This window comes from Psittacula echo (genome assembly GCF_963264785.1).
Source record: "Psittacula echo genome assembly, chromosome: 3".
Lineage (NCBI taxonomy): Eukaryota > Metazoa > Chordata > Aves > Psittaciformes > Psittacidae > Psittacula > Psittacula echo.
Window position 1 is genome coordinate 49979271 of NC_137736.1, and position 22092 is coordinate 50001362.

General features: G+C 40.0%; 1 protein-coding gene across 2 annotated transcripts in view; it reads right to left on the reverse strand.

Annotated features, from left to right (window-relative positions):
- Positions 1-22092, reverse strand: part of FRMPD4 (FERM and PDZ domain containing 4) — a gene marked incomplete at both ends in the record, with an annotated part of 301819 nt that overhangs the window by 103202 nt on the left and 176525 nt on the right. For both annotated transcript variants that reach the window (XM_080612877.1, XM_080612876.1), the window contains one exon: positions 11509-11625. In XM_080612877.1, coding sequence (XP_080469003.1) covers positions 11509-11625 — 117 coding nt within the window. The remainder of the gene's footprint in view (positions 1-11508; positions 11626-22092) is intronic.

Below are 22092 nucleotides of genomic sequence, written 5' to 3' on the forward strand. Positions count from 1 at the left end.
CATCAATATTTCACTACTTCTTCCTTCTACATTTGCTGGATGCTTACGCCAGGAGATAACTTTCAGTTATCTTCTTAAATTCTGTATTTTTATATGATGAAAGAGTGCCACCATAAATAGATACTTTCTACACTCATTCTTACAAAATGAGCTCAGTATTCATCTCCTTCTTTAGGAACTCGCCAAATGCAATGATTTTTGGCTATAACTGCAGTATTTATCATGAATCTTTAACAAAGACTTTTCATTTAAGATGTGAAAAAATGAATTGCATCTCAATGTGCAAGGAAGATATTTTAACTTCAAGCTGACAAAACTGGATGTCAGAGAGCTAGTAAAATTGAAGCAATGTATTTTTGTAAGAACAGAGCTAAGAAACCTGTCTGTTTACACAGAGAGATCTAAGCTTATGCTTGAAATGAAGAGGGACTCAAAAGCATCAAAGACTGTATAGACTCCCATAATCAAAACCAGACACCAAAATGGACTCAGACAGGTTTGGGAAGCTCTGATTCCCACAGAAAAAGTGCAGTTATGGACCATTATAACACTACATTTCTTAAAACATTTTCCAAGTAACAGATCTGCTCTACAAGGGTGGAAAGTCCATCTTGCCACAAAGAATGAGAGCAGCATGATCCCAAGACCAACCAGTAAGCACTGGTGGGAAGCATACACCTTGATCTCAATATCTTATGAGCTTGAAATATTGACCGAATATTCAGAAAGCAGAGGTGCTACAGAGACCATCTGCCTAATACAGGATGAACAGCTGCAAATTGTTTGCACATTGGCGGCAGCTCATGTCCACTTCTTGCAGGCTGATAGAAAAGAGTGACACAAGACATCCTCATAAATTTGATCCCATGGAGAAAAATAGCAGAACCCAAAGCCATCACCAGGCATTTCTTGGATAGAAGAGCCCATTGCTACGACATCCCCCAATCACACTAAACATTTGTTGATACACCAAAGGTAAGGAATAAGGCTCCCAATTTAGACCAGGTGTTTCAGCTGTCTGCAACAGTAAGAGACCATACCACTGTCACCAGAATGGCTCTACTGCAACAACATCAACAGCCACTCTGAAAAAAAAAACCAAACCAACCCTAAAAAAGCTGAAAACTCCACACACCAGCAGATTTGCATCTCAATATTGTTCATAAATACACAAGAAAAAGCTAGGAATAGAGCCAGAGATAAGTAGAAATACACTAATATTGATTGATTAAAGCATCATCCTATGTCTTAAGTAAATATGAGTTCATCTCTCAACACTGTAACTTTATATGCATATTACACATTAAGAAATGTTACTTTATAGCAAAGCTGCAAATAACCATCTTGCCTAAGTGAACCTAAGTTAACTTGAATATTAAAAGCAAAATGGCATTATCATTCTGTTCGATCTCTTAAACTATGGGAAAACTTTTCCCATGCTATTTATATTCTAAATAATATGCCTCTCCAGGTTTTAATTACAAAACTCTAAATAAATCCCATGAGCATACACTTATTATTATCTGTCTGCTGAGTTCCTATTTGTAATTCCAGCTAATTACTTCCCCTGTCAGGAAAATATTCTCTAAAGTCACAGGATGCCATACAAGTACCTCAACCTTTTTCATTTTTCATCTCCCAATGTTTGATACAGAAAATGTAAATTCATTTGGCTACTGCTGTAAAAGTAAGAAACTTGAAATAATCTCTGCATTGTCAGCAGGTGTGCGCTTAATCCCTGTTACCATGGTGATATTTAATTGCACAGACACACAGTTTGATTGGTTTATTTTAAATTGAAGTTTTTCTGCGGAACAGCACAGGATCCTAGCGAACATTAGATAAATGGCTTTCAAAATATTGCAGGGAGTCATATTGTTGTTAGTGACTAGATTAATTTGAGTTCAGTTAAACTATTTCTTCTCTTTAAGCTTATACATATATGACAACATACATAATATGAGGATTTTTAGCATTATACTTAGGAGCTGAGCATTTTGAGTATAATTAAGCAGCATTTTATTGTAAGAAGGGCAATTAAAACCGAAGTGAAAATTAAAATTCAGTAGGCTTTTGTTGGTAGTATCATCTTGTCTTTCTAAAACAAATTACCTTGCTGTTCCACAAAAACAATCCAGACAAGAACATTTACAATAGGCTTATACTTGATTTTGTTTATAGAAAACCATGAATATATTTATATGACAGAACTAAAGCCAAAAGGACAAATACAGCTTCTTCAGTGCTGGCTTTTGTGTACCTCAGCATGCAGTTCCTTAGTATATAAATGACTGCTGGAAAGGCATTATCAATATGGCATTTCCTGGCACAGCATTAACATATTAGATAACTTGTTTTAAATTCTGTACATAAACTGTCGTGACCTGGTGTACTTCAACTGTGTTATTTAAACAGCATCAATACATTGTGTTACTTCTCACCCCTTTTTGTTGCTCTACAGCCCAGCTCCAGCACATTTTTTCTTAATGCCATAACTGAAGCTCTGGGGGAAGTTTTCACCTAGCCTTTGCTGTGAAAGGTCCCAGTTCCATCACCGAGTATCAGATACTTTTTTCTTACTTTTTTTTCAAGCTTGTGGCCATTAAGGCCCCAGAATACAGCCACAGTATTACTCTACCTTTTTGGTGTTTCAGGGGCTCTTTTCCCCTCTTTAATTTTAAGAAATATCAACTAGCCTGGTTCTATTTTATAAGCAGAGCCCCTCTGCACCATTTGGAATACCAGCATGTGAGCAGAGAAAAGAGTTGAAGCTTCTCACAAACTACTACCACTCTCCCAACCATCTGCATGGCTTTGCAGCACCTGACAGTTTTAATCCCATTTCTGTAGGGACCACACTGTTTTACAAGAGAGATGTTTGAAAAAGCATGCTCTGACTGGGGCTATCATTCTCACACAAACTGTTTATAAGAATTCATTTGTTCTACACTCCCAGGAGAAGCACCTTGCTGTACTGAAGCAATGCTTCTACAGATGCATTTACATGCTGTAATGCGAAGAAGAGATATTGATATGCCATATGAAACATATACTCAGAAGCATGTAAGAGTAATAATGATTTCATTTTCTCAGCTCTGTACATTAGGACTCTTCAGAAGTTTTATTTTGCTTCCTAACCCACACGGAAACACACAAGAATAACAGCTTTCAGGATCCAATACTTCTCTGAATTTTATGGAGTCCCCATTCAGTTTGTGTTCGGAGAAAACACTGAGGACTATATCAAAATGCTGACTTTACTGTAGGAGAGGTCCTGCATGGCCCAAACAGTACATGATTCCTTGTACTCCACCTAGGTACAATTAGCTCCAGGCAACCCAAGGCTAATGACTGAGCAAAAGCTTCTTCTCTTCTGAGTAGTCTTGTCCACATTCATACCTTCTTGTATAACTTCCCTCACCTTTCCAGTGTGAGGAATCAGTCTTCCTGGTTCGGCAAGTGACGGTTGCATATTCATGCAGAGAAGACTTGGAAAGGGCAAGGCAGGAGATAGGGAAGGAGCTACACTGCTGTGGCTAGCTCCTGAATTACTGCATACCAACTAGCTTAGGTATAGCTGCCTTACAATGCAATGAACCCTCAATTTTTTCCATGCTCTAGTTAAAATAAAATAGCCCCATAAATCAGCATCTCCTTGCTATTATTCCCTTCATTGTAACATGATTTATCTCAGTCAATATTAACATAATTTTGTCTGTCATATTTATGCCTGACATATTTATGGCTAGAGCAACAGTTCTCTGTGAAAGAAGGGCAATTGCTAAATCATTCTCTCTTTTGAGGAGGTTGAGCTGATTTAGCAAAACTTTATTTTCACCATATGCCCGAGTTGTCTCTAGGCAGGACACTGACATAAACAGGTTGCTATATAATTTTCCTTCTCTAATTATTCACGTTTGCTTTAAACAGTCACTTGTATTTGTGTGCCCTGCTGCTGCTCATCTCTTCTAGCCCCACTCCCCCTTCCACCAAATGATCCTGTCCTTGAGCAGGTCAAACCCTTAGCAACAGAAAGCGAATTTGTATGCATTCTGAAATGAGCATAGTAGCACTCTAATAGCACACTATTCATATCAACAATCTGCATTAGTGACAAGGGAATCAAAAAAAAAAAAAAGAAAATAATAGAAAAAACAAGAATCGCCATACCAATCAGACCTGTTGTCCGCCTGGTCCAGTATCCTTTCTCTGACAGCACTCAGTACCTGCTTCAGAGGAAGGTGCAAGAAAGCTTGTAATTATAGAATAACCTGATTAATACAGGAAGTTTCGTCCTAGCCCTAGGCAGTCAGCAGCTGACTCACCCACTTCTCTGAAATGTAAGATTTTATATCTGCTCTAAATTTTTTTTAATCCTATGTAATTTAATAGGGAAGTCTCATTACAAATGTACATTGCAAATGTACATTTGGATTCTATGAAGCATTTTAGGCTTTCCTGTAACCTGTAGCTGAGAGTTATATTTGCTAATTATATAGGTTGTACTATTTTTGTCACTGTTCAACTGCCTGCTATTCAATCTCATTGGATGTCCCTTTTAGGGACGTGGGAATAAGTGGGCCAGAGAGCATGATTCCGCTGCCTCTTCTCTCGGTGCCTCACCTGGGAGCAGAGATGCCAGAAGAGGCACAGCACAGTCAGCCTTTGGTTTAAGTCATTATACTGGCATACAGACTGCCTTCATTCACATTCCTAACCTGAATCAGAAGGAGAAAGAAATGAACCCTCTTTTTGACACCCTGCATAAGCACAAGTGCTCTCATGAAGGACGGAGCAGCAGCAGCTGTGTTGCTTGCGTTTTTGCAAATGACACATAAATGCTCCAGTGACTCTAGTCAACACTGCTTCTGTACGTAGAGATGAAGGAATGTAATGCATTCAGTAAAGTGCTATATAACATCATACCTACAGGGCAGAAGAAGGCTCCTGTGGCTTCAAACTTCCATTACGGCCTTATGTACTAAGGTAGTCTTAAGGTACAAATAACAGCAGCTTTTTCAAAACCCAGGAAGACGAACAACACAACAACAACAATCGAGGCTTCCACTATATTCTATATCCTTTAGTTGTTTTCAGAACTTTCTGACAGAACAAATTCCAGAGAAATATTCCGAGAAAGGACTAAACTACCAATAGGCATGTACAACGCACAGAACACATGGATACGAAGGTTGAGGTAGGGCTAGCCATACCAAGAGAAAATAAATAATAAATTAGAAAAGCCTGAATAGTCCGATCCTCTTCTGTGCTAATTTATTTTGAAGTAAACTGATTAGCAGGCTGCGAGCCTCAGTTTAGCATCTGGTATAAATTAGTGTTCCCTTAATAAACAGGATGGTTGATTGATAGGCCATTAATATCATCAATGACTGTGTTCCGCCATTCCACACTGCTGGCTAGCTGTGAGAACTGGGTGTATAAGGAGGACCACGCAGATCAGACAGGATGCAAACACCATGCACAGAGGCACTCCACCTGTCAGAAAACATGAATGACTTTCCTCTTCTAAGCACAGCAAACACTTAAAGAGTAAGACGAAGACTACTAAAGAAAATGTAGGTAAGTATTTGAGTACAGAAGAATAACATGGCATGGGTGACATTGCTATATTATAAAGAAACATTGTACGGTATATGCTTTGAGAATTTAAGATGTTGTGAGCTGCACTAGCTCACACAAGAACACAAACGTTATCTCTGTTTTATGTATAGGTCAAAAGGTGACGTTCAAGAATTCCATGTTTCACAAATAGCATAGCTACTAAGCCAAGCAAGGACAACCAAAATGTAATGATTTCACAAGGCAAAAATCATGGAGCTGGTACTATATGCAGTATAATATACCTGAGAGGCAAAAATAATTAAGTTTGCCAGATACACCTGGAAGAAGTCTGGAAGAATTTAGTGTTACTGAACACAAAGCACCAGTGAAAAACAACAGCAGGCTCTCAAGAGATCAAAATATTTTGTGACGTGTTTCCACTGGTGTACCAAACACGCCATACTAACATAACAAGATCCAGAAAGACTTCTGACGAGTAGGTCTCTCCCAGCTCTGCTTTGTACTCTGGAAACTGACCTGTGGTTTCCAGCCAAGCAGTAATGCTGCAGGCTTTAACCTTTGGGTGTGCTTCTTTTTATTTCTTGTCTGGAATCCCAGCTGGTTGCTCAGTTTGTTCCAGACTGGAACACAGAAGCAAGCAAACATGCATGAAGTACACGCAGATGGTCAGAGTGAAAGAGGAAGCTAACCAGACTGGTAACAAGGATCAAGCCTGTCATCATTTCTGAGGCAATAAATAGCAAGAGTTAAAAGTAAACACAATCAATAGCATGTCTTGAAAACAAGGATATGGCAATAACCTGACCTAACAGACCCCTCTGAAAAATTAATACTGCAATAACTAACTCACCTTACTGGGGCCACTGTTGCTTTGAGTCTACATGGGAAGGCCTACACTTGCTTTCAGTTAATATGACTTCACATTCTTTGGTCTTTATTTAAATCACAGAATCATAGAATGGTTTGGGTTGGAAGAGACAGGCAGGGACACCTTCAATTAGACCAGGTTGCTCAAAGCCCCATCCAACCTGGCTTTGAACATTTCCAGGGACGGGGCATCTACCACTTCTCTGGGCAACTTGTTCCAGTGTCTTACCACCCTCTAGTAAAGAATTTCTTCCTAATACATAATCTGAATCTACTCTTTTCCAGTTTAAAGACATTCCCCCTTGTCCTATCACTACATGCCTTCTTGTAGGACCACTTTAGCTGGAAGCTGCCCTAAGGTCTCCCCGGAGCCTTCTCTTCTGCAGATTGAACAACCTCAACTGTCTCAGCCTGTCTCTATAGGAGAGGTGCTTCAGCCCTCTGATCATCTTCTTGGCCTTCCTCTGGACTTGTTCCAACGGTTCCATGTCCTTCTTGTGTTGGGGGCCCCAGAGCTGGATGCAGCACTCCAGGTGGGGTCTCAGGAGAGCAGAGTTGATGAGAAAAATCATCCCCCTCAGACTGCTGGTCACACTCCTTTTGATGCAGCCCAGGACACGGCTGTCTTTTTGGCCTGCAACCGCACACTGCTGGGTCATGTCAAGCTTTTCATCAACCAACGCTCTCAAGTCTTTCTCCTTAGAGCTGCTCTCAGTCCATTCTCTGCCCAGCCTGTATGACAGAAGCCAGATCTACAAAAATATCAAGGTACCTCATGCCTTAGGAATTAAATGAGAATGTGAATCAAAGGGGTATGACTTTTCATGGCAGCAATGTTACTTTAACTTGCATCTTTGAGTGCAGTTATAGGGAAGCTTAAGCCAACACAAGTCTGTTGCAACCCTGTTCCCACACTAGTCAGATATTTCAGTGTGTCAGCAATGCTGCTCATCACCTGGCATTAGCCATACTCCAAGAAAAAGGCTGGTTCAGCTGACCTATAGAGGTTTTTTTCCATGCAAAACTGTTCTGCAACGTTATCAGACCTTGCAAAGAACTGGCTCAGGGAGCTGAACTGACATAAAATTCATTGCTTTCTCTGTAGGACTGAGCTTTTGCCAGTTCATTTCCCTCTGTCAACTCCCCTCCAACTCTGACAAGCAGCAAGACTGACATAAGCAAAAGGGCAAAAATGTACAGCTTCAAAAATCAGTAAGATCGTAGCAGTAGCAACTTTGGAGCCTAAATTGCTATGAGGCTAAACCCTTTGTGGACAAAGTCAGCCAAAACCTTCCTGTTTCCCATGCTACCTCCCTGAAACCCCCATATTCACACCAAATATATTTCTAGTTAAGTGTCATGTTTGTATTCAAATTAGCATTACAGAAATTTCTCATAATTATATAATACACAGTGTATATAATAAATGCGAAGAAAATAGGCTTCTAAAATTATAGATACACTGCAAACTATTTCATACTGAAGTCCAACTTAATACAGCTTGTGCAGTACAGAAACACACTGGAAGAATACTAGATGACTGCTGTCCTCCCATACTGAAAACTATTACTTATAAGGCTATTTCAACTAAAAGTGGCAAGTTAAAAGGGACTGGGTGAAGTTCTTAAACTTTAATTTAGCATGACCTAAACTTATGAAAATGTACTGTAGAGGCATGCAAAGTGACCCCAGTTGTGCCATCTGTATAGAAGAGATAATGAATTGATAGTAACATCTGAAGATATTTTGATAAAAGGCTCTTCTCGCACTTTTACAAAGGTGCTGCCTAGCAATGGAAGCTGCCCCTGATTAACTCAGGCCATAGGGCTTTGAGAGATTTGAAAGAAACCAAATTTGCTTCAGCAGAAAGAATAAACATCTCTTCCCATTCACGCCTTAAAGCATTTGCACCGACACCATATAATTACTTGTCATTTCATTAAAAGATTCTCTGGATTCTCTATTCCTCCCACAATTCAAAAATTACAATACGTCTGCTTGCAGTTGAATGGTTATGTACATATGGCACTAAGTAAATTATTTAACTAAAAAGCAGTTAATGTTGCTATGAATTATGCTATTTACTTGTACAGAACTCATACACATATTTCATTGTGATAATACCTGGTTTATACATCTTTAATCAAAACCAAGTGAAGGATTTGAATTGCTTTTTCTCCTTCAGTGTGATGCAGTTTGTTAATCTGTATGGTTATAAAAAGCCTTGGAGACAATACGAAATGTTATCTTGCTGATCCTTCTCACGTCTTTATTGACATTACCGTCAACAATCTTCTCACTATTTCATTCCTAAAATCCAGGAGTGAAAAATTAAGGAAAGAAAATAAAATTCTGTTTTAATTTGTGTAGTTTCATGCAGTATTTGCAAAAGCAGTCTTTTCAAAAGCCAAAGGGGGCTTCTCATTGGCCAAGAAAGAGGCACTGTAAGGACAGGTACTATATACCTCCATAGAGAAATCACTGAAAAAGTCACTAGGAGTATTTGGGTTTTGGTCATTTTTCTGAAACAAAGATACGTATCATATAAGTATCCATTCATACTGTAGCAGCTACTGGGGCTAGTTCACTAGTAACGGTGGATAATTGGTGATTTGATGCAGCAGTACATGGTTCCAAAAACGGTTTCCCAATTTTATTCAGTTTCTGAAGGTACTGGCTTTTACTGCATCCCAGAACACTGTCATTTTATGCAAGATGCATTACTACTGTGGAGACATAGCTGCTGCATGTGTTACAGCCAATGCTGTTGCCTTGAAACATTTGATATTAGAATATGTACTATAACTCACACAATGTGTATGTACGTAGCATTGTTCAGCTTACACCTAAGACTGCTCAGAATACCAGTGGGTAAGAAAGTCTGGCACAAAACATCAAAGGCTTCTGCAGATCAGCTTTCTCAGAAGTCTCATTCTCTATACTCTTTAAGCAGTCTATTTTTTTCCCCACACAGTCTACAATCCACATGCAGAGAAAAATGGAAGAAAGACCAGGGCCACAAACATAATGGAAAGCAAGCACCTTATTAGAGCATGGGAAAAAAAACAAAAACCAACCGCCACAACAACAGAACAACAAGAAGCCTAACATTACTTCATGCATAATTTGGCACTGCCTGATATGGATTTATGCTCCTGAGAGACGCAGTTCTCTGCATTTAAGAGAAGGATATGGCACTTTAAGATACTAAAAGGCAATCTGAAAAATAAACAAAATAATCATTAGCTACTGAGAGTTAGAAAACACTCTCAAATTGCAAAATTAATGAGTACTAATTCACTGCATTTTGTAAGCCACAGCTGTTTATAGCTACACAACAAGTGCAGCATCCCATTATGTGACCAGTGAGAAAAGAAGAGAAATCGAATGTGGTGCCTGTCCTCAGAAGCAGGATATTAAATTTTTTAAATGAATCTCAGTCACACAGAGGAGAACACAGAATCATAGAATGGCTTGGGTTGGAAAGGACCTTAAGAACATCTAGTTCCAGTCCTCTGCTATAGACAGGAATGCCTCACGCTAGACCATATTGTCCAAGGCTCTGTCCAACCTGGCCTTGAACACCGACAGGGATGGAGCATTTACCACTTCTTTTGGCATACCAACAGTCTGCAGAAAAAATGGACACCCAAGGTGTAAAGGTCCCTTCACTAAGTGGAGTAGAAGAAGCAGCAGTCACATCTGCACAGTACTTTGGAGACTCATCTATACTTCTTGACAAACTTAACTAGTTCAGGCAGACAACTTACGCTCATACAGATATACTGTGCCTTGGTATTCAGCTTCACATTGTCCAGTGCTGCACTCATTGTCTTACAGACATGCAAAGCATGAAAAATACTTGTTCAAGGAAGAAAATGACATTTCAGAGTCAGCTTTTGAGCCCTCATTAACCCAAACAACTTGCTCCAATTTGGACAGTTCTGAAGTCACTCTAGATCTTGAAAGCCTGCAGGACACCAAGCTGCTACAAATGTTCCTTTGGCTCTAAAAGCAGATGTCCCCTAGAAAGCCAAGGTACACACCATGGGTAAAATGGGGAGGAAAATAAAGCAGAGTAACAGGGATCCTCCTTCTTATGTTGCACAACTCTGATTTTCCAGATTAAGAATCTTGACTGACTTAAGGGCTTTTGATGGTCAAGTTAAAATAAGTCTGATCCTTCCACTCTGTGTTAAAAAAAAGAATTGTAATTCTCATCCAGAACCTTTTTAAGCACCTGCAAATTTCTAACTAGGCTGGAAATCATAAAAATGAAGAAAAACAATTAAATAAAACCCAACGTTTCACATGAGCAGAATCAAAATGTTAGCCTTAAAAATGGGATGTAAGCTAAAGCATCTAATGTTGCAAAACCAGCCAATGGTTCTGCTGACTCACCACCATTTCCTCTTTTTAGTGAAGACATTCCAAAGCCATGTAAGAGTATATCTGTTAACACAGCAAGCTGTATTTTATTCAAGCCGCTTGAAGGCATTTTAAAAAATAATAATGCACAGTTTTCACTGGGGAAAAAAAAGGGTTATTTTGTTTGCAATCACATCATCCACATTGACATTTATTTTGCAAACCTTTACATTCAGAGCTAAAGGACTATGGGAAATATAAGAATTGGAATATTTACTATACAAGATGAATATATATACTTTCTCATTAACAGTATAATGAATATATTGGACAAACTAAAAGAGCTTTGGCAGAGATGGAGGAGAATTGTTAGTTTCAGTCACAACTGACCTTGTGCCTCATTCTTTAAACATGGCATTTTTGGTTTTATTTTTTTATTAATGACATTTGTTGTAATTCCTTGATGAATTACAAGTCCTTATATGATCAGCACTTTCTTGGAGAAATGAAATGACCAAGTACCAAAACAAGGCTCAGTAAAGTACAGTCAAAGCTCTCTGTGTGTGAGAAATCAAAACAGTTGAACTCCATCAGGCTGAAGCATGAATTAGGATTCCACAGAGAAACACTGAGTCAAGATCAGGGCTGCAGTGCTGTGCTGTAGAATGCAAGCTCACACTGCCCACTTACTTGATGAAGTAGTCTCTTCCATCTCTGTTTGCCGTCATCTCCCATCCATAAGGTGTCCCCTGGTTCAAGCTCCAGGTCCCTGAAGAGTGAGGCCACGCCGAAGACTTGTTCCTGTGGCTGTAGTTTTTGGGGGGAAGAGAAAAAAAAAATATATTAAGGGTCTGTGGTATTTATTCTTCCAATTTACTTGTTTCACATCATTCATTTGGCATCCAAATACTTACACAGCTGTGAAACATACAGCTAAAACCCAGGCAAGGGAAAACAGGTTAGCAGGTCTGCTTACATTTGTAATATTCATCCAGTCAGTGGAAAGATAAACTGTCATTTCTAACAGTCTTGAGTTCAAGCCTTTGGCTGGGTAAATCTGTCATACCCCATCAGTCCCACATCCAAAATTTTCAGTAGTTTTTAGTACAAGGGACAGGGAGCATTTTCATTCATCACCACCCCCTGCTCAAGTGCCAGCGGTCAGTACAATTTTAGCAAAAAATTCCAAGAAACTAAATCAAACCAAACAACACAGCACATGGCTGCGGATCACACACATGATGTACTACATGAGAAGGAACATGAAAACCCACTCTCACTTCTGAGAGGCACACTTCTGCATATGGATGCTAAATTAATTGCATATGCAGATGTTGTTGCACTTGATCAATATCCATTAAGCTCTTTCTCCAAATAACTTTTAATAAAGCTGCAGTATCTCCGAGCTCGCACACTGTTGCATACATACACCACTGCTTGAGCATGCTTCTGCTAGTATTCCCAACCCCCGAGCAAGAGCCAAGTCATACCATCTTGAATAACAGAGTAGCTTACACAGCTCATGGAACTATGAGAGGGAGAGCCAGGAGCACTACCAAGGGACACTATTTCTCCATTAGATCTGAAACATATTGTGAGGTGCCATCTACTGACCCCATACACAAAAAAGATACAGTTAGCAAGAATCCCCTCTAGTTTCCCTTAAGAAACCCCAACTTTTGCACTGATATTTTACCCCTCACTTTCAGGAATTAAGCTAGATATTACTGCACATTCCCACTTCCTGCTGTGGGACTTAGAGGTAGAGGAGGCAAAAGATAAGTCTTTCAAGTCATTTAATCTATATACAGTCTGAAAAAGAGCAGGAAAAGGAGGCAGGGCAACCAAAGATGCTAAAGACCAGCTGAGAGTGCATCACAGACAGGCAAAGATGAATCAGTACACAACACTGAATTCAATCTGAAACCTCAACATGCAAACCAAAACCACACAAAATAAGAGCACGTTTTGAACTAGTTGCCTTCTCCCTCTCTGCCTTTTCTCCACCCATCAAACTTTCCAAGCTTAGTTTTACTTGCTAGTTTTAAAGTTCAAATGCTAGCAAGAAACTTACTATCTCTTGCCTTAGATAGAGATATAGGAACTTGTTCCTTTAGAGAAACACAGCACAATGTAACCTGACAAACACTCTTTTGAAGAAATAAAATTAGTCTCCATGGACAACTCAACAATTCATTGTAAATTACTAAACTCAACAAAGTTGTACACAATAAATCTTTCCCAAAAGAGGGAATGCATCACTAAAAACAAACTAGTTGCTTCCCCCTCCCCCTTTATTTCAAGGATTAATCACTCATGAGACAAGATATGGTGCTTCAAAATACAATTTACATGTAAAGTAGAGCTTTACAATGGAGTGCTAGATATCATCTGATTTACCAATTACATTAAATACTTGTATCTTCAAGGAGTAGAAAAACATTTGTTAGCATATTCAAATACTGGTATTTCCCATAAGACAGGGCTTAAATCTGATATTTGAGCATGTTAGAAATCTTAATAAAATTACAGTTACTCATGGCTAATGAAACAAATAAATGTCAGACCTGCTATATTACTCCAGATAAACACAACAAACCCATTCCTGATCAAAGGAGTGAGTTAAAAAACAGGCATCTGAGCAAAGAAAACAAATACTTTCAACACACTCTCATGCTGTTTCATGTAAAGTTGAGCTTAAGCATTCCTGTTTCTCCATATGCTTGACAGACGGAGAAAGGGTGGTACCTTCTTTTAGATGGGAGCCGTCCTACAATCTAAGGACAGCTTAACCACATCTAAAGAATTCAAATTACATTTTAGAGTATTGGGATGCTAAACACTGCAGTTAACTAAATAAAGTACAAAGTAATCTATTTAATCTGGACTATAAAGGCATACCAGTGCATTTAACACTTTTCACTTTAAATGTGTTTCACAAGCTCCGTGCTATAGCTTCTCTGCCTATAAAATGGGTATAGTGACATTTAAATTCCCATATAGAATCATAGAATAGTTAGGGTTGGAAAGGACCTTAAGATAATCAAGTTCCAACTCCCTTGCCATGGGCAAGGACACTTCACACTGAACCATGTCATCCAAGGCTCTGTTCAACCTGGCCTTGAAGACTACCAGGGATGGAGCATTCACAGCTTTCCTGGGCAACCCATTCCAGTGCCTCACCACCTTCACAGTAAAAAACTTCCTCCTTAAATCCAATCTAAACTTCCCTTTTTAAGTTTGAGCCCATTACCCCTTGTTCTATCACTACAGTCCCTAATGAATAGTCCCTCCCCAGCATCCTTGTAGGCCCCCTTCAGATACTGGAAGGCTGCTATGAGGTCTCCATGCAGCCTTCTCTTCTCCAGGCTGAACAGCCCCAACTTTCTCAACCTGCCTTCATACAGGAAGTGCTCCAGTCCCCTGATCATCCTCGTGGCCCTCCTCCGGACTTGTTCCAACAGTTCCATGTCCTTTTTATGTTGAGGACACTAGAACTGTACACAATACTCCAGGTGAGAGCAGAATAGAGAGGCAGGATTACCTTCTTTGATAAAGCACATCAAAATTCTATTATCAGATAATTTGTAGGAGCACAGGTCAGTGATGATGCTCAATACTATCCCTCTCTGTATTCAAACTAAGGGCTCATCTTTGTATGGATTATAACATTAGTGGATCTTAAGTTAAATTTAACTGCCCTGAAAGCTGCTTGTGAGCCCTTAAAACATTAATGGTGTCAGAATCTTATCATATATGAATGGGTAATAACTGTTCTACTTAACTACAGATAAGTCTATATCTGATCAAGTCTTCCAGACTTTATGATCAGCGGGAGAGGAATTAGCACTTGGGACACTGTATACACCTACATTAGTTGTGTGCAAATTCAGTGATGTGGCTCCATGGGAAAAAACAAATACAGAAAGTTTCCTATAGTTGTACAACTCAAAAATTAAAACTCATGTCATAACAACAAAACAAGGTTTATACACTCAAAGGTGATTAGTGCTGGTGATTCCCAGCAGCCTGCAAAGTCTGAAAAAAGGAGCAAATGAACTGCATTATTTCTTTTCACCTCCATCCATTTGTTAAATACTATTCTGCTTGTCTGCAAGGATTCTGTTCAACGGCCACTTCACAAAGGGCAAAACATGGCAAAGATTAAATAAATGCCAGAAAGAATATAAAAGGCTGCAGAAGAAACCATAAGCAGGTCAGGCATTTCACCTGGGGGAAAACACAAAGCCATCTTGGCAGGCTTTAAGTCAAGAGGATGCATTAGTGAGGAAGATCATCAGGCCATAGAAGATTCCAGTCCAAATCCTCCCTCCCTGCAGATAATCTTGGATAAATCTCTCATCCTGCTGATCACCATTTGACTTTTCCTTCTCTCAGAGGCAAAGGTAGATGAGCACACAAAGACCGCCTAGGTTTCTGGAAGACTTCCACACTTCCAGAGACAGAAAGATGCAGAAAACTGGCTTTCAACCTCAGCAAGTCTGCTTGCGGAGGAAGCACTGGCAATGCTGTAACTCACTGCTTGCTGTCCATCACCGCCCTGCTCACTCACAGCAATCAGACTTGCTGCTGGAGTGCCTGTCACAGCACAGCTCTGAGGTGGCAAACGTCATCGTGAAAGCCTAGACCAGCATCATGCCAGCAGATGTCTGAAAACATGGCAGCATTACCTACAATATGCCATCAACCTGCTTTTGATATTCTTGATGCAGAAGGATAAAACCTGATCCTCAATTGCTTCACATTGAACAATCAGTTCATTAAATCACCAGAGTGGTGTGAAAGAAACCAGTATGCCCTACCTTCTGACTGAGAATGCAATAGCTGCACAACAGTGAACATGGTCAGGTCAGTCTTTTTTCTGCCCTGTGCTTGAGGCATGACTGAAACAGGAGTTCACACATAAAGCCTCCTGTACTGTATCAGCAGTATGTCACTCACGTGATATGCAGAACATACTCAGCATAAACCATGGTACAAACAAGAAGTGAAAGTATGTAATAGTATCCACCTTTTTTTCAAAGATCAGAAGTAGAACAGTTTGAAATTTTTAAAGCGTACTGTTAGAGCCTAATGTCCAGAGCACTTTAGATAGTGTTAATGTTGAAAGCTGAAAAAAACACCATTCTTCTTTTTTTAAATACCAAAAAATCAAACATTTACATTTTTTGGTAAATTCAGTTTAAAAAAATAAAACAGTATCTACAGAGTCAGAAAATAAGCATGCAACATTGTCCAAATCTTATCTTTTTAACCAGTGACTAAAGAATCCTCTTTACAGGTCTTTGCTATAGAAATCTTGATAGACTTATTAATTGTACCACCTCTATAACTGTCCAGGGTTCAGCAGCAGCAGTCCCTTTTTCTCCTTCTTAGTAGCTGGTGCAGCGCTGTGGTTTTGACTTTCAGCCTGGGAATAATACTGATAAAGCCGATGTTTTCAGTTGCTGGTCAGAATGTTTACCCTGACCAAGGACTTTGTGAGTCTCATGCTCTGCCAGGGAGGAGGGGAAGCCGGGAGGAAGCAGGGACAGGACACCTGACCCAAACTAGCCAAAGAGGTATTCCATACCACAGCACGTCATGCCGGGGGATGTAACTGGGAGTTTCCTGGAAGGGTACTCTCTCTGCTCTGTCAGGCTTGTTTTTCAGCGGGTGGTATTGTATTCTCTTCCCTTATTATTTCTCTTATCATTATTATTATTGGTGGTAGCAGCAGTGATTTGTGTTATACCTGAGTTACTGGGCTGTTTTTATCTCAGCCCGTGGGAGTTACATTCTTTTGATTCTCCTCCCCATCCCTCGGGGGCGGGGGGGGATTGGTGTGAGAGTAGAAACTGCGTGGCTGACTTGCCGACTGGCTTAAACCACAACAATAGCCCAAGCCTGTAAATTTTATTATAAATGACCTGGTAGAAAAGAAGTTCTCAGGCTGTAATTTTAAACCAGCATAAACTGGCACTGACATAAAAGTGTGATTTCCATCCTCCCAGTATCAGACAGCCCTACTTAAGCAACATCTTAGTTGCTCTTGTGCCAATGGAAGTAAACTGGTTCACTGTGGCAATAGAGGCACGGACTCCAGTTGGTGCAACCAAAATCATTTATTGAGCAAGCTTACAGGCTTTTTATAGACCCCTGCCTAGCTGTTAATAATTGTTAGTATCGGTTAGTTTCTTTTCGGTACTTTTCGCAACATCGTACACTTTTCCCAGCCAATGACATTACTGATCATGCGCCTTTTCAACCAATCACATTTTTGCCCATGTGCCTTTGCTTGAACAACTTATTTGTACCCAGAAGTATAAGCACATTTTTCTGTTACCACTGTCTGCTACATTATTACTTTCCATTTTCCTTGAACACACATTCTTTTGTCCCCTCAGTCCACACTGGAGACTTTCATTAGCTCCTGGGAAAGTCCCAGGAACAACATCTCATCTTTTTCTTCAGTAACTTCTTTGTTTCAATATCTACAGTTCTCGGAGATTATCTCAGTGTTCTAACTTCGATTCTTCTTGACTCCCATGGTTTGCAGCTGATGAGGGTCAGGATGTTCATGCTCTCATCCAGGTCTGCTGGCGCATCTTCTTGTGCAACATTCCCCACAGTTCACCTTAAAACTAGCACCTGCTTTTATCATTCAGATTAATCTCTGCCTACTCCATGGCCTCACAGGTGGCCACATGGCAGCAAAAATGAAGGGCAAGACAAAACCCGCTTGCTTCAGATAGTCCTCAGGCAAAGGCAAGACAGAAAGCCCTAGACTAAATTGGAATGCCCCAACTGAATTTAGCATATTTAGTGTCTACTCGGGCATAACACTCAGTATACAGGATTAGTATGCCCACCACAAAGATGAACATCAAGTTTACATTTATCCTTCTCCATAGACAAGGGACATCAAAGTCCTTGTTTCCTTAGAAATGATGTTGGACACAAAGCTGGGAGATCTGCCATACCACTGGGGAAATCTTTAACCCCTTGCCCAAGAACCCCAGCCTGCGCTTTGCTGACAGATTTAAAACAGCAATAAAAAGTAGCAGCAAACTTGAAACCCTTAAATTCTTTTTTCCAAAATAATTTGAAGAAGGAAAAAAACTAATTAGTCTTGATCATAACAACCTTCATTCCTTCTTCCTGCAATGCTTTACTAGGCAGGAAGGGGAGGCACTGTATTTTTGTGTTTGGTTTTTGGTAGCTCTCATTCCATGATTATCTCATTCCGTGATTGACACTGGCATAACAAAGGTATCCATCTGCATTCTCATGGCTGCCTGTCACTTTGTGTTTGATGGCCTCTCACTCTCACACTGGTGAAAATTTTTCCTGTTTTACTTTCTCCATACCGCTTCTAATTCAGTAGCTCTCTAACATATCTCACCATCAACTCCAACAGTCTCCATGACAGACTGAAGAGTCCTGACCTATACAGCTCTTTCTTGTACAAAGGATTTCACAGGCTTGATTGTTCTTAATGTCTTCCTCTGATATCAATCCAGTTCTGTGTCTCTGTCGAGACAGGAGTTTGGACTTGCACTCAGGTTACAACTTATACCAATGGGCTGCCTCTTTTGTAGAAATCCAGAAGATATCACCACATATAGTTGAAAACATTCTCTGGCGTGCAGAGTCTTGATGAAGAGCTAGAGATTCAGCTCTGTTCTTCAGTAGACATCTGAATCAGCAAGTTTTCTACCCATATTAACTACCTGTCCACCAAGTGCAATTTGGAGCTTTGATATCTCATTCCATGTAGACACCAAAATTCAAATTTCTAGCACATTAATCTGGAGATGAATCCTGTATTACCTGCATAAGAACACTTTGCAACAAATAGTGAGCCCTTCTCTTTAAATTGCTGCATAATGTAATAAAATTAGCATTTTTTATCATCTTATTTATTCCGCATACAATAAATAGTCCATCTCCAACACATCACAAAAGTAAGATGTTCTGAACAAAGGCCATGTTACACTCCCAAAAGTTGATTACGAAGGGAACTGGACTCCACAGCACCTCCTGGGAGAAATGTCGGCACAACAATCCCTAGGAAGTACCCAGAGGAGCACCAGAGGCATAACATTTTGTAGTGTTAGTTTGTAAAAGTAAGAACACCACACTTCAAGTATCTGCAGGGCACGTCTAGCTGAGAGTAACAGACATGCTCATGACATAACAGTAACAGTCTCTCTATGATATCTAATCTTCCACTGCCTCAGGAATAGAAACCTGCTTTCTCTACCCAGTTCTCACCCTCTCCGGTCCCAGAAGACTACTGCTCTAAGCTTACCTCCATGCTAGCATTTTAACTTGAAAAAATGAGAAAGTGAAAGTTTTAAAGATTGTGTAGCTATACTATCAAGATCAATCATCATACCCTGCTACTGAAACTCTTCTGAGAGGCACTGTACAACAGTACAGACATGATGGACAGTAATTTCAGCATCCAAGATCAAGGACACTGAAAGGCCTGTTGTCTCTGCACAGATGAGTCCTATAAACCCCTGCAGAAGTAGTTGTATCAGAAGCACAAAAGAAGAAAATGAATGCCCCAAGACATACTCCACTGTACTAAAAAAAAAATAATTCGCTGGGCCTCTTTTACTGGGTCTCTTATTACTAAAATACAAGATAGAAGCCTAATGACTTCAGATAACTGCAGAGTCAGACACCTGGCCGTCACAATAATCTTGCAACACAGCCATGCCCTAGGCAAAGGTAGAATAATGTGTATAATTATTATTATTACACAACAAACCTTTTGGGCTTGTCTTGAATTTTCTTCCTGGAGCATGCATCATCAGGAAACACAAATTCTATTCAAAAAAACAAACAAGCCCCTTTCCAATACCTTCTATTAGTTTTTTCTATTTTCCTAGTAAGGCCTATGAATAAATCCAGGCTGCCTTGTGACGGTTGTTCAGAAACTGTCTCTAGCTGATATTTTCACTTTCTTAGGTAGTAACTACTCCCCAGACTCTGGCTGGAGCAAATAGCTCCACGCTTCCCATCCCCCCCTCTTATCTTCCACCACAGATGCTCCTAATTATTGACAATTTCACAAAGTACCACTCCTCAAGTTGTGTCAGGGGAGGTTTAGATTGGATATTAGGAAAAAAGTATTCACCAAAAGGGATGTCGAGCATTGGAACAAGCTACCAGGTTGAGTCACCATCCCTGGAGGAATTTAAAAGACGTGTCAATGTGCTGCTTAGGGACATGACTTAGTAGTGGATGTGGCAGTACTAGAATAACAGTTGGACTCGATGATTTTAAAGATCATTTCCAACCTAAATGGTTCTATGATTTATTCTTATTCCAAACCAACTATGATGCTAATGGCTCCACCCAACCTTTAAATCCTTCAGTGGAGCAGTAAAAAAAAAAAAAACCCAACAAAACAAGCCAAAACGCAAACACAACAAAAAACTAAGTACAACTCAAAACTTCATACTGAACTCCTCCAAGCCAGTTTACAATACAGGAGAGGAGATAGATTTCTATAAATCCTGTCAGCCTATTTTTATCACAGATTACATTAGCTTCCATTTCCTCAGTGCCTGAAACTGAGATTTCTAAATGGCAGCCTATGCCTGGGTTGAGAATAGGAGACACTCGACACTCGACTGAATTCCTCCTCCACCAGTCATTGCTGCTGCTGCCAATCAGGAGACAATGGCGGCCCATTGCTATGTAACTGATCTGAAAAGTAGGGGATTGCTTTTACCAGGAATCCCCCAGCTGCCACGAGGAAGACCCTGATAGTGCTCCCCTGACAGACATGAAGGGGAATACAGCTGACAGCTAGCCATTGCTTGGTGTGGGGAAAAGGGGCAATTCCACATGACCAGAAAAGTCCCCTTGCTGGCTCCCATCACTTCAGCATCAATTCCACACTCAGTATCACAGGCCAGAACAAAACCACTGGCTGTTCAAAATGGACACTGTGCCCCCTGCATGACTTGCTATATGAGTAATGGCTCCTTTTAATCTCAAATAGCAACATAATGTTACTTTCTCACAAGTTTTGTACTAATGGCATACACGCAGACCATTTTTGACCATGTATATTCCACAGTTGTTCTTTTGCTTTTCTCCCGCTGTTCCACTTCATGTGGCCAATGATGGGAATACGCAACAAGTATCTATGGCCCCTGGTTTTGCCTTCAGCTAGGTAAACAGCCCCCCAGCTTTGTGTGGTGGCTCCCCAGGTTGCCACCATTGTCTACTACGGTCTCAGATGTAAAAATCTTACAGTACAAGGTAACAAAAGTGCAGACAGCACACCGGAACAAGGGATGAACAAATCATGTGTGGCAATGCCGGTTTGCTCCAAGTGCTAACAACCTCTGCATGCCTTGGTAAAGGGACAAGGTGAAGGTCTTGTAATTTCCTGAGGCACCCTTCCTATCCTGGGATGCTCCCTTTCTGGTCTCCTATTCCACAATCAGTTTTAAACTTATCACTGCTGTCCAGTAAATGCACTTTCATATCTGTTGCTTGTTTTGTTACGGCATTTTTCTGTTGTTGATGGTATTGTTTGGTTGTTTCTTTGGGGGGGGGGGGGGTTTAATATCTGATACAGGTCACATCTTCCATTTCTCTCTCTTCCTCTGCCTCTGTTATGTTTTGATTAGTATTAAAGATGTGCCCCCATTTCATAGAAAACAAAAGTCTCCATTATATTTCCTTTTAGACTGCCAGGACTTTTCATTTAAAGCACACTGACCCCATTAGAGATTAGAAGTCCTCAAGGAATTACTTTCCGCTTCAGAATCTTGTATTGCAAAAGCCAGAAAGTACCCAAACCAGCAAATAATGTTTGGGACTTGAATGATGGTAAAAGGCTTTTTTTCCTTGGATGACTGTAAAAGGCTTTCTGTTTTATATGATGCTTCAGCTTTATGCTGGTGTGCACTGAAAGTGTCTCTAAAAACTGATGTGTGCAAGATGGTTTATTTCTGTTTTAATGGGGCTCTTGACCTTAGGCTTTCTCAGATTTACTCAATATTTCAGGATCAAAAAAGCCCAAACCAAAACAAGTACAGGAAGCATATTCGTCTCTCTCATTTATTAAATGGGTTATTAGCATTTCTTTCTGAATTATCTAGAAACCTTTCTAAAATGGGTTTGTTTTCTCTCAGACTAGTACATGTTAGAAAAGCTTACCATATCATAGCTAGCATCCCCCTACAGCAGGCACCAAGCTCATTTTTCATACAATTCAACAGTGTTCAGCATCTATCTCTG